The sequence below is a fragment of the Macaca fascicularis genome, chromosome 20 (assembly GCF_037993035.2).
Source record: "Macaca fascicularis isolate 582-1 chromosome 20, T2T-MFA8v1.1".
Taxonomy (NCBI): domain Eukaryota; kingdom Metazoa; phylum Chordata; class Mammalia; order Primates; family Cercopithecidae; genus Macaca; species Macaca fascicularis.
The window spans coordinates 12,705,767-12,723,794 of NC_088394.1; the positions used below are offsets into that span (position 1 = coordinate 12,705,767).

At 44.8% G+C, this 18,028-nt stretch overlaps 1 protein-coding gene across 13 annotated transcripts in view; it reads left to right on the forward strand.

Moving 5' to 3' along the window:
• Positions 1–18,028, forward strand: part of SNX29 (sorting nexin 29) — a 589,214-nt gene that overhangs the window by 23,690 nt on the left and 547,496 nt on the right. For 10 of the 13 annotated variants that reach the window (XR_012429267.1, XR_012429268.1, XM_005591284.5 and 7 more), the window contains exons 2-3: positions 765–826; positions 4,495–4,547. Coding sequence is in view for 6 of the 13 variants with exons in the window: in XM_005591284.5 (XP_005591341.3) it covers positions 765–826; positions 4,495–4,547 (115 nt within the window). In the remaining 7 variants the exon portion in view is untranslated. The remainder of the gene's footprint in view (positions 1–764; positions 827–4,494; positions 4,548–18,028) is intronic. The other 3 variants (XM_074027806.1, XM_074027807.1, XM_074027809.1) reach the window with 1 other exon arrangement.

Below are 18,028 nucleotides of genomic sequence, written 5' to 3' on the forward strand. Positions count from 1 at the left end.
GGGCTGGTGTCTTTGTGATTTTCTAGGTCTTTCTCTCAGGCTCATGACTTCATGGTGGCAAAATGCTACTCGGGCTCCACCCAACATGTCTATGATTGAGGCATGAAGGATGGAAGACAGAATGATGCCCTTCATAGCTCTTCTTTCTATCAGAAAGGAATGACTTTCCCAGAACTTTCCCAGTACACTTCTGCTATCTTCTCATTGGCCAGACCGCTTAAGTTCAACCTCAGCTGCTGAGAAGAGGAGTAATCAGGTTTTACAGCTTGGATTGCTGAAGGCGGCGTGGGAAAAGGATGTTGGAGATGATAGTGAGAACAGCCAGTGAGCAGTTCCCACTGTACTGGGAAACTTGTATTTTATTTCAGGCTGCTGGTTGACAACTGGGGGCAGTTTTGATTCCCAGGGGACATTGGCATTACATGGAAACATTTTGGTATGACTCAGGGGTTTGTGTGTGCTAATGCCACGTAGTGTGTAGAGGCCAGGGATGCTGCTAAACATCCTACAATGTCAGTAGTGCCAAGGGTTGAGAAACCTTTAGACCATTGTAGACATGTTGTTCAGATTTGGGGAAAATTAGTTTACCTGTTTTCCTTTGATGTAGTAACAGGCAATAGCCAAACTTCATTGTAATGATACGGTTTATTGGTACCTAGTCGTGCTATTGATTTGGTTAAAGATCAGTAGTAAAGGACTGGTCTGGTTGAGGACAGCCGTGTCCGAGTGTCAACGAGAACTAATTAAGCCTCATTGCATTTTAGGATCACAGAACAATGACAAAAGACAATTTCTGCTGGAGCGACTGCTGGATGCAGTGAAACAGGTAAGCAGAAAGCACACATTTGCCTTTTTGGTCGAGTAATAGTGTCAGATAATTAATGTAGGTCATTTCTTCCCTATAACATACACAGACTGACTCCCACTTTATACCTGGGAACAGTGAAGCGATCTAATCGTTTTCCCCAGGAAATGATAGAGCAGTGAACACAGTCAGAGTTGGGTTGGAGGAAGTCCTGTGTCTTGAATTTTGAAAGCCCTCTAGAGGACCCCCATCCTTCAGTGATGTCCCTTCAAGAAAGGCACTGAGCTGGGTGCGGTGGCTCACGCCTGTAATCCCAGCACCTTGGGAGGTCAAGGTGACCGCATCACTTGAGGTCAGGAGTTCCAAACTAACCTGGCCAACATGATGAAACCCTGTCTCTACTAAAAATACAAAAATTAGCTGGATGTGGTGGCAGGCACCTGTAATCCCAGCTACTTGGGAGGCTGAGGCAGGAGAATTGATTGAACCTAGGAGGTGGAGGTTGCAGTGAGCCGAGATTGCCCCACTGCACTCCACCCTGGGCAACAGAATGAGACTTTGTCTCAAAAAAAAAAAAAAAAAAAAAAGGCATTGATGTGGGTTTCAAAGTCCCATTGTCTCATTTCCAAGCAGTTGTGTTTGAGGGCAGCTCTGAGGGGTGAAGAGGTGGTGGTTTGGAGTTAGGACCCCTGAGCACAAGAAGGCTAGGACAAGGAGGAAGGAGGCCACGCCTGGGGTCCTCTGCTGCTGCCCCCAGCTGTGTGGACACTCCAGGTGGCTTTGCTGTGATTGATGTGATGCTGTTTCTGATGCTTGACTCTGGCTGGGCTTGGAAGCAAGCTTGGATGTGAGACTGGAATCCGCTTGCTGCATGTACCAGATGCATGCTACTGTTAGCTGTCACTGATCACACCTCCACTGTGTGCCAGGCTCTCTGCTAAGCACTTTATATTTAATCCTTCCAACAACACTGTGAGATTATAGTTCCTGCAGTTGGTTTCATTTTACAGCTGAAGAGACTGAAACTCAGAGGGATCCAATAACTTGCTCAAGGCGTCATAGTTAGTAAGCGGCAGAGCTAGGATCCAAATCTGGGAATTCTAGGAGCTCACTTTTTGGAAGGGGCAGTTGACAGTTATAATTATGTGTGTAATCACACTGTAGGGAGGTAAGTACTGTAATAGGGTTGTGTGTGAAATTTTTTTTTGTTTGTTTTTTAGAGATAAGGTCTTGCTGTTGTCTAGGCTGGAGCACAGTGGTACCATCATAGTTCATTGTAACCTCAAACTCCTGGGCTCAAGCAGTCCTCCCACCTTGGCCTTCTGAGTGGCTGGGACTACAGGTGCATGCCACCACATGTGGCTGGGGTGTATGTTGAGTATTGAAGTGAGCCCAGAGAATGCAGTATCTATGTAAGCCTTGAGGCGTTGTGTGGTAGGAGGGACACAGGCTTTCTGCTCCGACGTGGCTGGAATTAAAGGCCAGCTTTACTTCTTCAGCTCTCTGTGTACAGGGACAGCTCACGCACCCTCCCTGAGCATCTCTCTGCTCTTCTGTAACTGGGTCACTTAATCTGTGTATGGCTTCTGAGGGAATTGGCTTGTTAAAGTAGGTAAAGGGCCTGGACAGAGCCTGGTCCTCTGTTAACATGGTAACATCTGGAGCCCATGTTGTTAGCTTGCTCTTTCTTTGCTGCAGAAATGGAAAATATAATAAGATGAGGAGGCAAGATGAACCACTTTAAAGGTAGCAGTTAGAGAGAAATAAAGTGGAGCTTATGCACAGAGCTTCTGCTGCTTTTTTTTTTTTTTGGATGGAGTCTAGCTCTGTCGCCCGGGCTGGAGTGCAGTGGCGCAATTTCAGCTCACTGCAACTTCTGTCTCCTGGGCTCAAGTGATTCTCCTGCCTCAAACTCCTGAGTAGCTGGGACTACAGGTGCATGCCACCACACCTGGCTGACTTTTGTAGTTTTTAGTGGAGGTGGGGTTTCACCATGTTGGCCAGGCTGATCTCGAACTCCTGACCTCGGGTGATCAGCCCACCTCAGCCTCCCTAACTGCTGGGATTGCAGATGTGAGCCACTGCGCCTAGCCTGCTGTTATTATCATTATTATTATTATTATTGTTGTTGTTATTTTGAGGGTTAAAGTGTTGCATATGACTTTTTTGCATGACTTTCAAAAATAAATTTTATTGATGTATAATTTACATATAACATAGCATTTTAAGTGTATAGTTTCATGTGTTTTGACAAATATATCATTTAAAATTATATATATACACACACATATACACATACACACACACACACACACACACACACACACACACACATACAATGTAGTAGTATTGATGATAAGTTTAGGAACCCTGCAAGCCAGCTACCCATAGCAGAGATTCTATACCTTCAAAAGAAAAAGACAGTAGTAGGCCAGGCATGGTGGCTTACACCTGTAATCCCAGTGCTTTGGGAAGTTGGGGCAGGAGGATGTCTTGAGGCCAGGAGTATGAGGGCAGCCTGGGCAACATAGTGAGAACCCTGTCTCTACAAAAAATAAAAAATATGAGTTGGACCTGGTGGCACGTGCCTGTAATCCCAGCTACTTGGGAGGCTGAGGTGGGAGAATTGCTTGAGCCCAGGTATTCAAGGTTACCATGAGCTATGATGGCACCACTACCCTTCAGCCTGGTGACAGAGCGAGACCCCATTTTTTTTTTTTGTTAAGAAAATTAGAACAGTGGATAATGGTGATGGTTGCTCAACATTGTGAATTGAAATTTACACCTAAAGATGGTTAAAATGGCAAAGTTTATGTTATCTATATTTTAATTTTACCAATTCAAAAAGTAGCCTGCAGGGCCAGGTACCGTGGCTCACGCCTGTAATCCCAGCACTTTGGGAGGCCAAGGTGGGCGATCACCTGAGGTCAGGAGTTCAAGACCAGCCTGACCAACATGGAGAAACCCCATCTCTACTAAAAATACAAAAATTAGCCGGGCATAGTGGCACATGCCTGTATCCCAGCTACTTGGGAGTCTGAGGCAGGAGAATCACTTGAACCCGGGAGGGAGAGGTTGCCGTGAGCTGAGATCGATCCATTACACTCCAGCCTGGGCAACAAGAGTGAAACTCTGTCTCAAAAAATAAAAAAAATAAAAAAGAAGTAGCCTGCTTTCATTTTTACCCACCCTCAGTAAATTGTCATTCCATACAACCCAATGACTGGTATGAGGCTTGATTTGTGCTGCTGTAATGTCATAGCCAGTCACGACAACTCTGGGGCTTGTCCAAAGGGGCCCATTCAGCGCAGGTTTGTGGAAGTTGTAATTATCTCCTGCGAAGAGCTCTGTGTGGTAGACAGTCAGCTGCCGACAGGCAGGAGCAGCTGCCTGGATAATGCACAGATGGCCGTGTGCTTTTGTTTTTCTGTTAGCAGTGTTTTCCCACAAGGCTTGCTTTTGTACAAGTGGGAGATAAGGGTTTCCTTTAAGTGGCAGCTTCAAGGCTGAGGTGTGCACCTTCTTAAGTCTTGTGCTGATACCCAGGGGACAGGGACGTCCTCACTTGACGTGCAGAGCTTCTGGTCCTGTGTCCCCTCCCTGACCCTTAAGCCCTACGTGGGCTGTTGTGTGACGTTTTGAGTGTCGCATCCCAGCGGCTGATCTCAGCAGCTTCTTTTTCTGTGCAGTGCCAGATCCGCTTTGGAGGGAGAAAGGAGATCGCCTCGGATTCCGACAGCAGGTAAATATGTCGCCTCTAAAACCATTGACCATCGAGCTTGAAAAGGCGGCAGAAGGCGGCCGGCTTCTGTGCTCTGCCTCTGCAGCCAAGAGGTGCAGCGCTGAAATTTGAGTCAACCGTGGACTCTCTGTGCGGTGACTGCTCATCTCCCACACTCCACGTTTTCCATAATTCTCTTTCTAGGAATCTATTCGGAGGGAATTATTCGAGATACCTTTCCATATAAAATTATTTTCAGGGTAATTAATAATTATGAGAACTTGGATGCCTAAATACCCAGTAATTGGGAAATGGTTAATAAAATATAGTGCGTTAATAGGGTGGAATGTTATATAGCCATTAAGAGTAATGTTTATATGGAATTTGTTTTCAATGGAAAAATGCATGGGTAATAATTTAGAAATTACATAGATAGTAAAAAGGCATATGTTGTAAAAAGAGCAGGATCCGAAATTCTATGCATATGGAGTGGTCCTAGCTATGATAGATAGCAACTCTGGCCAGAACACACTGAAATGTGGCCTAAGGTAGCAGTAGGGGTAAGAATACTGGGAATATTGCTTTCTGGTATTTTTCGCGTTTTTTATTGTGATCATGTGTTCCTTTTATGATAAAAAATAATTCCTAAAAATGGGCCAGGTGCGGTGGCTCATGCCTATAATCCCAGCATTTTGCGAGGCCGAGTCAGGTGGATCACTTGAGGTCAGGAGTTCGAGACCAGGCTGGCCAACATGGTGAAATCTCGTCTCTACTAAAAATACAAAAATTAGCTGAGTGTGGTGGTGCACGCCTGTAGTCCCAGAGACTTGGGAGGCTGAGGCAGGACAACCGCTTGAACCCAGGCTAATTTTGGGGAAAATTAAGGATTTAGGAGGTAGAGGTTGCAGTGAGCTGAGATCGCGCCACTACACTCCAGCCTGGGTGACAGAGTGACACAGGGTGAGCGTCTGTCTCAAAAAATAAAATTTGGCTGGGTGCAGTGGCTCATGCCTGTAATCCCAACACTTTGGGAGGTCGAGGCAGGTGGATCACGAGGTCAGGAGTTCGAGACCAGCCTGGCCAAGATGGTGAAACCCCTTGAGGCTTGATTTGTGCTGCTAAAAATACCAAAAATTAGCCGGGCTTGGTGGCGGGTGCCTATAATCCCAGCTACTCGGGAGGCTGAGGCAGGAGAATTGCCTAAACCCAGGAGGCAGAGGTTGCAGTGAGCCGAGATTGTGCCACTGTACTCTAGCCTGGGTGACAAAGCAAGACTCTATCTCAAAAAAAAAAAAAAAAAAATTTCCTAAAAATGGCTATTGACATTCACGACCCAGGAAAGGCTGACATCATGGCATAAGCTGATAACATTGGCTAGAAGGAGACCCATAGGCCACATAGGGCTTGGCAAAGGTAGGAGACTCACAAGCATCCAGTCCTTGCTGCAAATGCGTTGTGAGCTCAGTCAGAGCTAATTTGTGCTCTGCAGCCCCTGAGGTGGCAGGAGGGAGATTCCTGCATGGGAAGGAAAGGGAAGGGAACTTGCTTGCTCAACGTTCATCTCATCCTGGAAACTGTTCATGTCCCCCACACTCTCACCGTAGCCCACCCTCCCGTATCCATCGTTCCTTTTTCTGTCCTTTCCTACTGTAAACTTTTAACAGCCATGAGCAAAGCATGTAGACCTTCCTGGAATAGAGCCATGTGGATGATTCGAAACTGGCACAGATTTAAAGTGATGCACCCTATTATCTCTGCCTTCTCTGCTTATGTTTTCTCCATTGCACATATCACCATCCAACTAACTATATATACATTCGGCTTTTTAATTTTGCCTATTATCCTGTCACTATAATGTCGGCTCTGTGCAGGCAGGTATGTTTTGCTGTCTTGTTTACAGATGTTTTCTAGTGCCTAGAAGCATTCAGTAAAGATTTGTTAGCCAGATGAGTGTGTGTATTACATTGTACTGTAGTCAGGTGTTCAAATATCTGTGCCACCACGAAGCTTGTGAGATTGGAAGGCAGAAAGGGTGTTTCTCCATTTATTTTTAAAAATTTTACTTCTCAGTGTTTTACACAAGCACTTTGTACCTGTCATACATTAGATTCTCAGTATATGTTCGTGGCATTAGATCATTAGACTCAATGGTCAATTTAGTCCTTCCTGAGGGCCTACTATGGGGCCTGGCCTTGGCCAGGGATCCAAGGTCCGCTTGCATCAGAATCACCTGGGAGGCTTATTGATTAATGATGCAGTGTCTAAGTCCTGTCCTAGTTGTATTGGAGCAGGATGTGTATATGTGCATGAGTGTGTGTGTGAATGACTGAAGCCGAGGAGCTTGCTGAGAATTTGCATTTCAACAGGATCTCCAGGTGATTCTGCTGGACAGCAAAGCTTCCAGTGCAATCACTGTTCCAGGGCCTGGGATGCAGAGGTAATTAGGAAAGACTCCTCTTTCCTGACCCGGTTGGTTTGTCTGTGTTTATGTGTGTGTATGGGTGTGTGTGGTGTGTGTGTGTCTAAGTATCCATGACTTCTTGACCACTTTTCTTCATTACCGTGCTGTCCGCTTCCTGAGAGAGGCAGTCCTGCTTGGAATGTTAGGTTAACGTGTTCTTACACAGGTGGAGTGTCCCTCATCCAAAAACCCACAATTCAAAATGCTCCAAAATCTAAAACTTTTTCAGTACCAACATGATGCTCAAAGGAAATGCTAATGGAAGCCAGTTGGATTTTGGATTTTTGGATTAGGCTCACCTAACTGGTAAGTATATAATGCAAATATTCCACAGTCTGGAAAAACCTGAAATCCGAAACATTTCTGATCCTAAGCATTTTGGATAAAGAATACTGAACCTATATAATAGAATTTGCTACCATAACCTTTGTTACAGAAAATGTTATGTTTTGTAGTAGAATTGAAAAAGTTAATTCCTTCTGTGATAACTGTCGTTTGTGGCTAAAAGGAGTATGCTGCTTACTATTACTAATAATAGGCCAGGCACTGTGGCTCATGTCTGTAATCTCATTGCTTTGGGAGGCTGAGGTAGGAGGATTGCTTGAGGCCAGGAGTTCAAGGCTGCGGTGAGCTATGATCGTGCCATTGCATTCCAGCCTGGGCAATAGACAGAGACCCTGTCTCTAAAAAAAATAATAATAATAGCCAGGCATGGTGGCTCATGCCTGTAATCTCAGCACTTTGGGAGGCCAAGGCGGGAGGATCACCTGAGGTCAGGAGTTTGAGACCAGCCTGACCAACGTGGAGAAACCCTGTCTCTACTTAAAATACAAAATTAGCCAGGCATGCTGGCACATGCCTGTAATCCCAGCTAGGCAGGGAGGCTGAGGCACGAGAAGTGCTTCAACCTGGGAGGTGGAGGTTTCGGTGAGCTGCAATTGCTCCAGTCTGGGCAACAAGAGTGATACTCCATCTCAAAAAAAAAAAAAAAAAAAAAGTAATAATAATAGTTATAGTTTGTGACTGCCTTTGCTACATTTTATTTATGTTGATTCTTAGTCCTCAGAAGGAGCAGAGGTATTATCCTTTCTTTTTTTCTTTTTTTTTTTTTTTGAGGCAGGGTCTTCCTCTGTCACTCAGCCTGGAGTGCAGTAGTGTGTTCATGGTTCATAGCAGCCTCAACCTCCCAGGCTCAAGATCTTCCCACCTCAGCCTCCTGAGTAGCTGGGACTACAGATGCAAGCCACCATACTTGGCTACTTTTTGTATTTTTTGTAGAGATGGGGTCTCACTATGTTGCCCAGGCTGGTCTTGAACTCGTGGACTCAAGTGATCCTCCCACCTTGGCCTCCCAAAATGTTGGGATTACAGGTATGAGCCATACTGTGCCTGGGTTATCCCTTTTTCACTGATGAGAAAACTGATTCAGAGAGGCAAAATGCCATAGCCTAGGTTAGACATTTTGAAAGGGCTAGAGTTCCATGATTTGTTCTTTCTCTGTTATGTGCTATTTAGTGACTAAATTGTTTTTGAGGCTGGGTTTAAAAAAAAATTATTCTCCTCTACCCCAGGCGGATTACTTCTTAATATCAGAGACCTGGTCTTACCTAGGAAATGTACTTGGGTAAAGGTGGCACCACCTTCATGTTGGAAAGGCCACATCATTGTCCCTATTCTGTGAGAAAGTTGAATCTCGGCTGGACGCGGCAGCTCACGCCTATAATCCTAGCCTTTTGGGAGGCTGAGGCAGGTGAATCCCTTCAGGTCAGGAGTTCAAGACCAGCCTGGCCAACATGGCAAAACCCCGTCTGTACTAAAAAAATTAGCCGGACGTGGTGGTGCCCGCCTGTAATCCCAGCTACTCGGGAGGCTGAGACAGGAGAATCGCTTGAACCCGGAAGGCAGAGGTTGCAGTGAGCCGAGATTGCACCATTGCAATCCAGCCTGGGTGAGAGAGTGAGACTCTGTCTCAAAAAAATAATTAAAAAAAAAGAAGAAAGTTGAATCTTGAGGGAAAGTCAGCGAACATTTAAAAATAACTTAGGAGGACTGACAAGATAGATGAGTTGCCTCCCTTCCTCACCGCTGGTAGCTGACCCGACCCTGGAGTTGAGGTCAAATCCACTTACTTCCCTCCAGCTCCTCTGCTGGCCTGCGGTCCCCATTACCAGCATCTCACAGGATGGCCGCTGCAGCTCTGGGCTCTCCCCATTTGTTCTTCTCCTGCTTCTACCACATCGAATGCAGAATGCAGATTCCCTCACCTCATGCTCCCTTGAAACCTCCCAGCTGCCTTCTCTTTGCTCTTGGGAGAAAGACCCACATCCTTAACACAGCCTGGAGGCCTCACATGCTTTCCCCTGCTCTCTGATCCAGCCATCTGCCCTTTTTCTCCTTTTGTTTTTAAAGCTTTTAACTACTTTTTCTTTCTTTTTTTTTCTTTGAGATGGAGTCTCTCTCTGTCACCCAGACTGGAGTGCAGTGGCGTGATCTCGGCTCACTGCAAGCTCTGCCTCCCTGGTTCACGCCATTCTCCTGCCTCAGCCTCCCGAGTAGCTGGGACTACAGATGCCCGCCACCATGGCCAGCTAATTTTTTTGTATTTTTAGTAGAGATGGGGTTTCATCGTGTTAGCCAGGATAATCTTGATCTCCTGACCTCGTGATCCACCCGCCTTGGCCTCCCAAAGTGCTGGGATTACAGGCGTGAGCCACTGCATCCGTTCTGCTTTTCACTACTTTTTCAAGGAAATTTTTTTCTTTTTTTGAGATGGAGTTTCGCTCTTGTTGCCCAGGCTGGAGTGCAGTGACGTGATCTTGGCTCACCACAACCTCCGTCTCCTGGGATCAAGCGATTCTCTTGCCTCGGCCTCCCAGGTAGCTGGGATTACAGGTGTGCACCACCATGCCAGGCTAATTTTGTATTTTTAGTAGAGACGGGATTTTTCCATGTTGGTCAGGCTGGTCCTGAACTCCCGACCTCAGGTGATCCGCCCGCCTCAGCCTCTCAAAGTGCTGGGATTACAGGCAAAGCCACTGCACCCGGCCTGGATCATTTTTGACTTACAAAAATGACAGCTTGTTCAAAATAGTTAAAAACAATATGTTTCTAATGCCTCTCCTTTTTAAAACAGAGTGTGCAGATTTCAGGCTCAGAGCTGTCCTCTGGCCATGGCAGAGAGTCAAAATTTATTACTTAATTGTATTTAGGTTTTTTTTTTTTTTAAATTCGAGATGGAACCTTGCTCCGTTGCACAGTTTGGAGTGCAGTGGTGCAGTCTCCGTTCACTGCAACCTCCACCTCCCGGGTTCAAGTGATTCTCTTGCCTCAGCCTCCCTAGTAGCTGGGATTACAGGTGCGCGCCTCCAGGCCTGGCTAATTTTTGTATTTTTTAGTAGAGACGGGGTTTCACCATGTTGGTCAGGCTGGTCTTAAACTCCTGACCTCAAGTGATGCACCTGCCTCAGCCTTCCAAAGTGGTGGGATTACAGGCATGAGCCACCGTGCCCAGCCTACGTTTACCTTTTTTTTTTTTTTTTTTTTTTATTTATTTATTTTTTTTTGAGACAGAGTCTTGCTCTGTCGCCCAGGCTGGAGCGCAGTGGCCGGATCTCGGCTCACTGCAAGCTCCGCCTCCCGGGTTTACGCCATTCTCCTGCCTCAGCCTCCCGAGTAGCTGGGACTACAGGCGCCCACCACCTCGCCCGGCTAGTTTTTTGTATTTTTTAGTAGAGACGGGGTTTCACTGTGTTAGCCAGGATGGTCTCGATCTCCTGACCTCGTGATCCGCCTGTCTCGGCCTCCCAAAGTGCTGGGATTACAGGCTTGAGCCACCGCGCCCGGCCAAGTTTACTTTTTTTTTTTTACTTTTTTTTTTCATTTACTTTTAAGGCTACTGTTTTTATGTCATATGATGCTAGTTTTCCATTTACAACTGTGATGCAGCTTTCCATTTTTTAAATTTTAAAATAATTTTTAAACATGTGTATGTAACTGAACAAAGTGAGTCAAATTCAAGACAAACAAGTAAATAATAGCACATATCCTTACATCGAAAAAAAGCTGTCAGGGTGTTGGTGGACGAATCATGTTTCGAGTAGAGACAGTGCTAGCAGGACAGAGCAGACCGTTGCTGGATTTGGGAGCCTAAATGTGCACTGTATTATTGTGCCAAAATACAAAATCCAAGGTGGATGTGTACGAGCATGTTTCTGTATGTGTGTGTATGTGTGTGAAATATATATGTATATATGTGTATATATATGTTATATATGTGTGTGTGTATGTGTATTTGTTTTTGAGAGACGGACACTGTGAGATGCAGCCGTCTTCACATGGATCATAAAACAGTATTGACATTAGGGGAAATGCAGGCGAGACTTGTTTTTTCCTTCAGATGGAGTCCTGAGAAGCTTCCCCAGGAGGAAGTGGTGGCAGCCACTGACTCTGAAATGCGTGCTTCTCCTCTTTACTTTCTGTTGGCAATGTTTTCTAGCGCTTTTTTTTAACCTAGGAACAAAGACTCATTCTTGTGGTTCATTGAAATTATTCCACTCAGACTGGCCTGTGAAGCAGCTTTAAGATATCTTTGGAATATTTTCCCTTCTAGAAATAATGGCCCAGGAGCTTTGTAGGCCCTATAAGTTACCTCAAAGACTACACACGTGATTGTTCCGCCAAGGCGTCTTTGTCGCATATGGAATCAGAGGACGTAATCTGGAAGTTTTCCCTTTAAATTCTGAACGGGAACAGTAACGGAGGCAGTGGAATCAGCGTGGGCTTCGGAGCTTGGCGTTTGAATCCTAGGTTTGCCGGTTCTGAATTGTGTTGCGATTTTGGGCAAGTTTCTTTCTTGCACCTCAATTTCCGCAACTCTGAAATGGGTAGTATAACGGTATTCACTTCAGAGGGTTGTTATGAGTCAGTTCATGTACAGCCCTTAGAACACTGCCTGGCAGGTAGTAAGTTTCCAGTAATTATTAGCTGTTGTGATTTTCATTATAAGGATATGTAAGGTATTTTGACACTTGGTAGACGTTTACCACACACTCACACACTGGATCTCTGTGCCATATGGGTGGCAGTGAGTCGGCTTCAGGTATTGATCTGCATTTAGAAATGGTTAATTTTGGCCAGGTGCGGTGGCCTGCACCTGTAATCTCAGCACTTTGGGAGGCCAAGGTGGGAGGATCACTTGAGCCCAGGAGTTTGAGACCAGCCTGGGCAACATGGCGAAACCCCCTGTCTACAGAAAAAAAAAAAATTAGCTAGCCGGGTATGGTGGTGCAGGCCTGTGGTCTCAGCTACTCAGGAGGCTGAAGCGGGAGGATCACTTAAGCCTAGGAGGTCGAGGCTGCAGTGAGTCATCAACCCACCACTGCACTGTAGCCTGGTTGATGTGAGTGAGACCCTGTCTCAAAAAAAAAAAAAAATTGCTCTTTTTTGTGAACTTTCAGGTGACTGTCAGAGGAAATCATAGGAGAGCATTTCTTCTCCCTTCAAAGCATGCGAGAAAGAATGATTTGTTTTGGTGTTTTTTTTTTTTTTTTTTAACCTGCCGAGGAATTAGAATCAGTTTTGGACTTTTCAGGAAGCTAAAAACCAAAACCAGCTGCCCTTTGTTGCTCCTGATGTTATTCTTAATGCAGTTGAAAACTGTCACGTGTATCCCCCAGAGGACTTACGAAACGGAATGGTTTTTTCAGGTATTTTTTTCTCTTTTAAATGTCTCTGAATGTTTGTCATGTGAGTTTTATGTTCCCTGCGTCACAAGTTTCTTACCAGCCTCTAACTAATTTGAGGTGTTGACTGGATGTTACGATTTTTGTCATCCTGGTCAAAAATCCTGGGGTTCATTAATTGGATTCTCCCCCTCCCTTACCCCAAGTACTTTATTTCCACTTTGAGACTCTGTACTAGACAGTCCATATTGCATACTCTTTTATTTTACTGCTTGATTAAATGAATTGCTTGGGGTTTTTTTTTGAAAAAAGATTATTTCTAGCAATGGGGAACCTCTAGGACGTTTAACAAATCTAAGCCCATTTTTATATCTGAATTTTTTTTTTTTTTTTTGAGACAGGGTCTCACTGTCACACAGGCTGGAGTGCAGTGGTGTGATCTCGGCTCACTGCAACCTCCACCTCCTGGGTTCCAGCGATTCTTGTGCCTCAGCCTCCGAGTAGCTGGGATTTTAGGCTTGTGTCACCACACCCAGCTAATTTTTGTATTTTTAGTAGAGACGGGGTTTAACCATGTTGGCCAGGCTGCTCTCAAACTCCCGACCTCAGGTGATCCACCCTTCTTGGCCTCCCAAAGTGCTAGGATTGTAGGTGTGAGTCACTATGCCTGGCCCTGAGCCTATTTTTATATCTGAATTTTAATTAATATTTGTCTTATTTATATTGATAGTTGTTGAGAGCACTGCCTAGGCCATAGTAAACAATATGTTAGCACCATCATCATCATTGTCATGAACCTGACAGTGGGGAGACGTGGTGAGCATGGGGTGTGAGCTTTGGTGTCAGACATACTTACCTTCATGCCTACTTCAGCCACAAATCACCAGTTACTAGCTGTGTAATTTTGGACTGACCTAGCTCCTTTAAGCCTTTCATGCACCATCTGGAAAATCAGATGATAATAATGATACTCACTTCCTAGGGTTATAGTCAGGATTAGCTGTAATAATATTTGCTTGGGACACCCAGTAAGAACGTAATAAACTCAATACACTTTTTTTCTAATGATTAGACATACCTGTGTTTTTTGACAATTACTAGTAACTGAAGGCTGGAAGGATTGCCTCATTAATTCCTTCATTCAACGGGTATTTATTTGTAGAGCACTATGTTGGCATTGGCGATGCAAATTGGATGAGATGGTTGCTGTCTTCAAGAAATTCAAAATTGAATCTGGGAGTTGGACATGTAAATTGTGGACAATTATGGTGACCTGTAATGAATATTAGTTGTCATAGAGGTGACACCAGGGTTGTTAGTGGTCAGATAGGTGAGATAGGAATTTTAGGCAGGGGGAATAGCAGATGTGAAGGTGCAGGGATGTGAGGCACAATGGTGGGGTGTGTGGATGAGTGTTGTTTGGTTTGGGAGACAGGTGGGAAGTCAGCAGGGAAGTATTTGAATGCCATCAGTTAGGGCATTATTTCTTTTTTTATTTTTGAGACAGAGTTTTGCTTTTGTTGATCAGGCTAGAGTACAATGACGCAATCTTGGCTCACTGCAACCTCCGCCTCCAAGGTTCAAGCGATTCTCCTGCCTCCGCCTCCGGAGAGGCGTCCGCCACCATGCCTGGCTAATTTTTGTATTTTTTGTAGAGATGGGGTTTCACCATGTTGGCCAGGCTGGTCTCAAACTCCTGACCTTGTGATCTGCCTGCCTCAGCCTCCCAAAGTGCTGAGATTACAGGTGTGAGCCACCGTGCCTGTCAGGGCATTATTTCTTAAACTTAGGCCATCATGTACCATTTTCACCATTTTTGCCATTTCTGTGTTCCATCTGAGCCAGAGGTTGGCTTGAAGTGGAATTCTAAGGCACTGTCTACTGTGGTCTGGGTCTGGTTATATTTTTTCCTGACACATATAAATGTTTATCTGTGTTCCCCTAAAATCATGTCATATACTGTGAACCCATAGCATGGTGTGGTGCCAGTTGGTAAAAAAGAAAGAAAGAAAATGACACAGTCAGATTTGCATTTCAGGGAGATAGCTTCTGCCCAGGATGCATGGGTTGGGGTGGGTGGAGGTGGGTGGGGTGAGACGGAGTCTGGGAGATCCAGGGTTGGAGGGCTGAGTGAAGCGGGGACTGGGGAAGAGACAGAAGGATTGAGGTTCAGGACTGAGCCTTGATGAGATTCAGTGATTACCCGAATGTGGAGGCTGAGAAATAATGCCATGGCTCTACTATGGAAGCTTTGCTCAAAACGGCAAAGCCAAATAGCCAACAAACATATATTAGGGAAAAAAAAGACACCGAAATTCACTAGTAGTCAAGGAAATGCAAATTAAAGCAACAGTGAGCTGCCTACTTTTCACCCACCAGACTGACAAAATCTCAAAACAACAGTCAAGATTATTGTTAGTGGCCAGGCACGGTGGCTCATGCCTCCAATCCCAGCACTTTGGGAGGCTGAGGGGGGTAGATTGCTTGAGGCCAGGAGTTCGAGACCGCCTGGTCAATGTGGTGAAATCCCGTCTCTACTGGAAAAAAAAAAATATATATATATATATATATATTTTTTTATATGTATTTATATTTATATATAATATACAATTAGCTATATATATATTTTTATATGTATTTATATTTATATATAATATATAATTAGCTATATATATTTATATGTATTTATATTTATATATAATATACAATTAGCTATATATATATTTTTTTTTTAGCAAGACAGAGGAGAAAAGGGTGGTCTCATGCACTGCTGGCCAGAAAGCAGGAATGAAAATAAATATATATTGGTTTTTAAATTTTTTATTTTTATTTATTATTTATGTATTTAATTTTGAGATGGAGTCCCGCTCTGTTGCCCAGCCTGGAGTGCAGCGGCATGATCTTGGCTCACTGCAACCTCTGCCTCCCAGGTTGAAGGGATTCTCTGTCTCAGCCTCCCGAGTAGCTGGGATTACAGGTACGCACCGCCATATCCGGCTAATTTTTTTTGTTTTGTATTTTTGTAGAGACAGGGTTTCACCGTGTTGCCCAGGCTGGTCTTGAACTCCTGAGCTCAGGCAGTCTACCTGCTTCAACCTCCCAAAGTGCTAGGATTACAGGCATGAGCCACCGTGCCTGGCCTTTATTTTATTTTTATTTATTAAGAAAATGTTTTTAAAGATGGATCTCATTATATTGCCCAGGCTGGCTTTGAACTCCTGGCCTCAAGTGATCCTCCCTCCTCAAACTCCCAAATAGCTGGGACTCTAGGTACATGCCACTGTGCCTGACTGAGTTCTTATTTTTTTAAAGCAAGCTTTTGATTTGAATTTTTTGTTCTCCCACACTGTGGACTTTGACCAGACTTGGAGATCCCGTTGGCAATTGGCTTCATGTGATTTTTCGTTTCTCATTTATTCATGTCTGTATCCAGGGGCTCTTGTTTTTCTCCACTCCCTTTTTCCCTTTTGATTTACCGGCTCCTTCAGCAGATTCCTTCTCAGTGCCAGCACCTGTGCCTGATTTTGACATTCCTCATCTGCCAAGAGCATCCAGGCAGCATTTGCATCTAGACCAAGAGCTGGAGATCTGTCTATGCCAGGGCGGACAATTATTGTTTATATTAGTAACATTTGAGAATTATCAGAGCCAGGCGTAGTGGCTCATGCTTGTAATCCGAGCACTTTGGAAGGCCGAGGTGTGCAGATCACCTGAGGTTGGGAGTTCGAGACCCACCTGACCGACGTGGAGAAACCCTGTCTCTACTAAAAATATGAAATCAGCTGGGTGGTGGCGCATGCCTGTAATCCTAGCTTCTTGGGAGGCTGAGGCAGAAGAATTCCTTGAACCCGGGAGGTTGAGGCAGAAGAATTGCTTGAATCCGGGAGGCAGAGGTTGTGGTGAGCCGAGATCACACCATTACACTCCAGCCTGGGCGACAAGAATGAAACTCCATCTCAAAAAAAAAAAAAAAAAAGAAAAGAAAAAGAAAATCATCAGAAATTATGATTTACCATTTAAAGATAGGTTATTTTTCCATTTTCTGGTTCCTCTGTACAAAGATTAATTTGATTCTTTGTATATACCTTTCTGCTATTCTCAAACCTTCACACTTATGGTACCTTGAAAACTGCTGCCTTGTGAGTTATCACTGTTGCCAAGCATGAATTTTTTTTTTACTTTTTGATCAACTATTTTATTTGGGGAGAGGGGGAGGGTCCCTTTTTTTCTGTCCTATATGTTCTCCTTCCCTTTGGGTTGCTTATGTTAATGACCAAGAATTATTTGTTCTATATTTTCCCATGCTTACACAATTATTTACAAATAAAATAGCCATGTATATATATATACACATATATAGCCTTTATTGCCATTGTTTTACAAAAATGGAATCATACATAATGCTCTGCATTTTTATTTTTTCTCTTGGTACTCCTGCGTTGAAACATTTCCAAGGTATAGTTCTTTTGGAGACAGTGTCTCACTCTGTCGCCAGACTGGAGTGCCATGGTGTGATCTTAGCTCATTGCAACTCCCTGGTTCAAGCGATTCTCCTGCCTCAGCCTCCTGAGTAGCTGGGATTACAGGCACATGCCATCATGCCCGGCTAATTTTTGTATTTTAGTAGAGATGGAGTTTCACTGTGTTGGCCAGGATGGTCTCGATCTCCTGACCTTGTGATCCGCCCGCCGCAGCCTCCCAAAGTGCTGGGATTACAGGTGTGAGCCGCCATGCCCGGCTTTTTTTTTTTTTTTTGAGATGGAGCCTTGCTCTGTTGCGTAGGCTGAAGTACAGTGACGCGATCTTGGCTCACTGTAAGCTCCGCCTCCCGGGTTCATAGCATTCTCCTGCCTCAGCCTCCCAAGTAGCTGGGACTACAGGCACCCACCACCACACCTGGCTAATTTTTTGTATTTTTAGTAGAGACGGGGTTTCACCATGTTAGCCAGGATGATCTCCTGACCTCGTGATCCGCCTGCCTCGGCCTCCCAAAGTGCTGGCATTACAGGCGTGAGCCACCACACCCGGCCTCCAAGTTACAGTTCTAATAATTCTTTTTATTTATTTACTTTTTGGGGACAGAATGTCGCTCTGTCACCCAGGCCGAAGTGCAGTGGTGCAGTCTTGGCTCACTGCAATCTCCACTTCCCGGGTTCAAGTGTTTCTCCTGCCTCAGCCTCCCAAGTGGCTGGGATTACAGGTGGGCGCCACCACACCCGACTTTTTTTTTTGTATTTTTAGTAGAAATGGGATTTCACCATTTTAATCAGGCTGGTCTCAAACTCCTGACCTCGGGTGATCCGCCTGCCTTGGCCTCCCAAAGTGCTGGGATTACAGGTGTGAGCTACTGCGCCTGACCT